Genomic DNA, 2,435 nt, shown 5'->3' with positions numbered 1-2,435 from the left:
TATATATATATATATATATGGAAGTATAGAACTATATGTATATGTATACATATCAACCTGTATTATATATAAGTATATAAATGCACATAATATACTTATAAAGATGAATATGAATTTGTATGCTCAGCAGCAGCAAAAAGCTGCAGAAGTTTAACCCCATTTCTCTTTTCTTTATTTTCTTCCTCCCCTGCCTCAGGGCCTAGGGTTTAGGGTTTAGGGTTTAGGGTTTAGGGTTTAGTACCTATGACTCTATTGGTGGGGTCTTCATGCACAAACACGGGGGCGCAGTATTCGTCCGTCAGCGCGGGGTATTCCAGCCGCAGTTTGTTTGCTGCTGTCACCTGAGCACCAAAACCCTAAACCCTAAACCCTAAACCCTAAACCCTAAGCCGGAAACCCTATACCAGAAATAAACACTAAACACTAAACCCTAAACTCTAAACTTTACATCTTAAACCATCAATGCTAAACCATGAAACATAAACCCTAAACCCTAATAGAAGATTCCAGTTAAAGCGTTTCCTTGCTTCTACATTCCAGTATGAGTCCTAAAGGCTAGGGTTTAGGGTTTAGGGTTTAGGGTTTAGGGTTTACAAGTTTCATCATCTGTTGTGCATGTATATCTGATACAAGATTCCAGTTAAAGCGTTTCCTTACTTCTACATTCCAGTATGAGTCCTAAAGGCTAGGGTTTAGGGTTTAGGGTTTAGGGTTTAGGGTTTAGGGNCTTCTACATTCCAGTATGAATCCTGCAGCGTCTCCGTCCCCATAAACAGCATCGGCAGCCCGCGGCTCACCGCCTGCAGGCTATACCTGAAGCAGCAGCAGCAGCAGCAGCAGCAACAGCAGCAGCAGGAACAGCAGCAGGAAGACCAGGAGTAGCAGCAACAGCAGCACAAATAGGTTCAGCAGCAGCGGGGAGCAGCAGCAGCAGCAGCAGCAGCAGCAGCAGCAGCAGGGAGTGCAAAATGAAGAAATTTGTAGTAAAGAGGCCAAGGAGACGAAGAAATATAAACAGGGTATAAACAAAGAGACAAAAGAGGGATAGAGAGGCAGATATACAGCAGCAGAAGCAGCTGCAGCAAAGCTATATGTATGGGTAGCTAGCTAGCTAGCTAGCTAGCTAGCTAGCTGTATGGGTTACTAGCTAGCTATATGCATGAGTAGCTAGCTAGCTATATATATGGCTCGGTGGCTATCTAGTTATATCTATGGATGCGTAATCAGCTAGCCATCTCCATGAACTGGCAGCTAGTTAGCTAGCTCGTTAGGTGGGTAGCTAGCTAGCAGTATAAGGGGAAAGCTAGCTAGTTCGCTCGCTCGCTAGCTAGCTAGCTAGCTAGCTAGCTAACGCACCACATGCGGCACTGCGCCCGAGTATGCCAGTTGTGTCTGCCTCCAAACAGAGAGACGAAATATTGCCCATGCTTTCCGTCCGTTTGCCCCTGGCCCACACAATCAAACCCTAAACCCTAAACCCTAAACCCTAAACCTTAAACCCTGAATTCTAAATTCTACATATTATACTTTAGCTCTGCAAGGGGCCTTGTTCTTCCTCTTGTTTCTTTTGTTTTTCGCTTTATTCTGATGCTCCTAAGTCAGGGTAGGAGGCGCAGTGTTGAACAAGAAGGGTTTAGGGTTTAGGGTTTAGGGTTTAGGGTTTAGCTTACGCCTGAACGGTTGCCTGCCTGGTCGTGGCTGCCTAAGATTGAATTAATGCACTGGGAGGACTTGGTGAAGCCGCTGAACAAAACCAACAAAACCCTAAACCCTAAACCCTAAACCCTCGCTCCAGCCCTGCATACCGTATGGATGCCCTGAAGAGAGGGGCTACACTCTAGGGTTTAGGGTTTAGGGTTTAGGGTTTACTGGTGGATGTTGATGATGTTTTTCAGCATAGGGAGATGGTAAGCTGCCTCTTCGCCCCGCATAATCTGCACAAACATTTAGGGTTTAGGGTTTAGAGGCAACACGCAAAGGTTTAGGGTTTAGGGTTTACCTTGACAGCATCATAGTAAGCTGAGTGTACCCAGCTCTTCGTGTCTAGGGTTTACTGTTTACTCTTTAGGGTTTAGGGTTTAGGGTTTAGGGTTTACCTTGACAGCATCATAGTAAGCTGAGTGTACCCAGCTCTTCCTGTCTACTGTTTACTCTTTACTCTTTAGGGTTTAGGGTTTAGGGTTTAGGCGGTTTAGGGCTTAGGGTTTAGGGTTTACCTTGACAGCATCATAGTAAGCTGAGTGTACCCAGCAAGCATCACACTTTGCTTCTGTGCAAACTTTGGGGTTTTCGGGTGTAACCTCAGCAATTATAAATTTAGAGGGAAATTTCTTCTTCAGGTAATGCAATAACTCCTGTTATATATAAAATAAATAAATAAATAAATAAATAAATAAATAAATAAATAAATAAATAAATAAACAAATAAATAAATA

At 43.5% G+C, this 2,435-nt stretch overlaps 1 protein-coding gene across 1 annotated transcript in view; it reads right to left on the bottom strand.

Annotated features, from left to right (window-relative positions):
- The window catches only part of EMH_0042990 (1,4-alpha-glucan branching enzyme, putative), a gene marked incomplete at both ends in the record, with an annotated part of 3,215 nt that extends 1,284 nt beyond the window's left edge, over positions 1–1,931 (bottom strand). Inside the window, 5 exons of the mRNA XM_013495798.1 lie at positions 242–341; positions 798–813; positions 1,357–1,445; positions 1,671–1,743; positions 1,870–1,931. Of these exons, the coding sequence (XP_013351252.1) occupies positions 242–341; positions 798–813; positions 1,357–1,445; positions 1,671–1,743; positions 1,870–1,931 (340 nt within the window). The remainder of the gene's footprint in view (positions 1–241; positions 342–797; positions 814–1,356; positions 1,446–1,670; positions 1,744–1,869) is intronic.
- Positions 1,932–2,435: the final 504 nt, after the last annotated feature.

The sequence above is a fragment of the Eimeria mitis genome, genomic scaffold, assembly GCF_000499745.2.
Source record: "Eimeria mitis Houghton genomic scaffold, Emh_scaff1758, whole genome shotgun sequence".
Taxonomy (NCBI): Eukaryota; Apicomplexa; class Conoidasida; order Eucoccidiorida; family Eimeriidae; genus Eimeria; species Eimeria mitis.
This window is presented reverse-complemented; position numbering and strand designations above follow the sequence as displayed.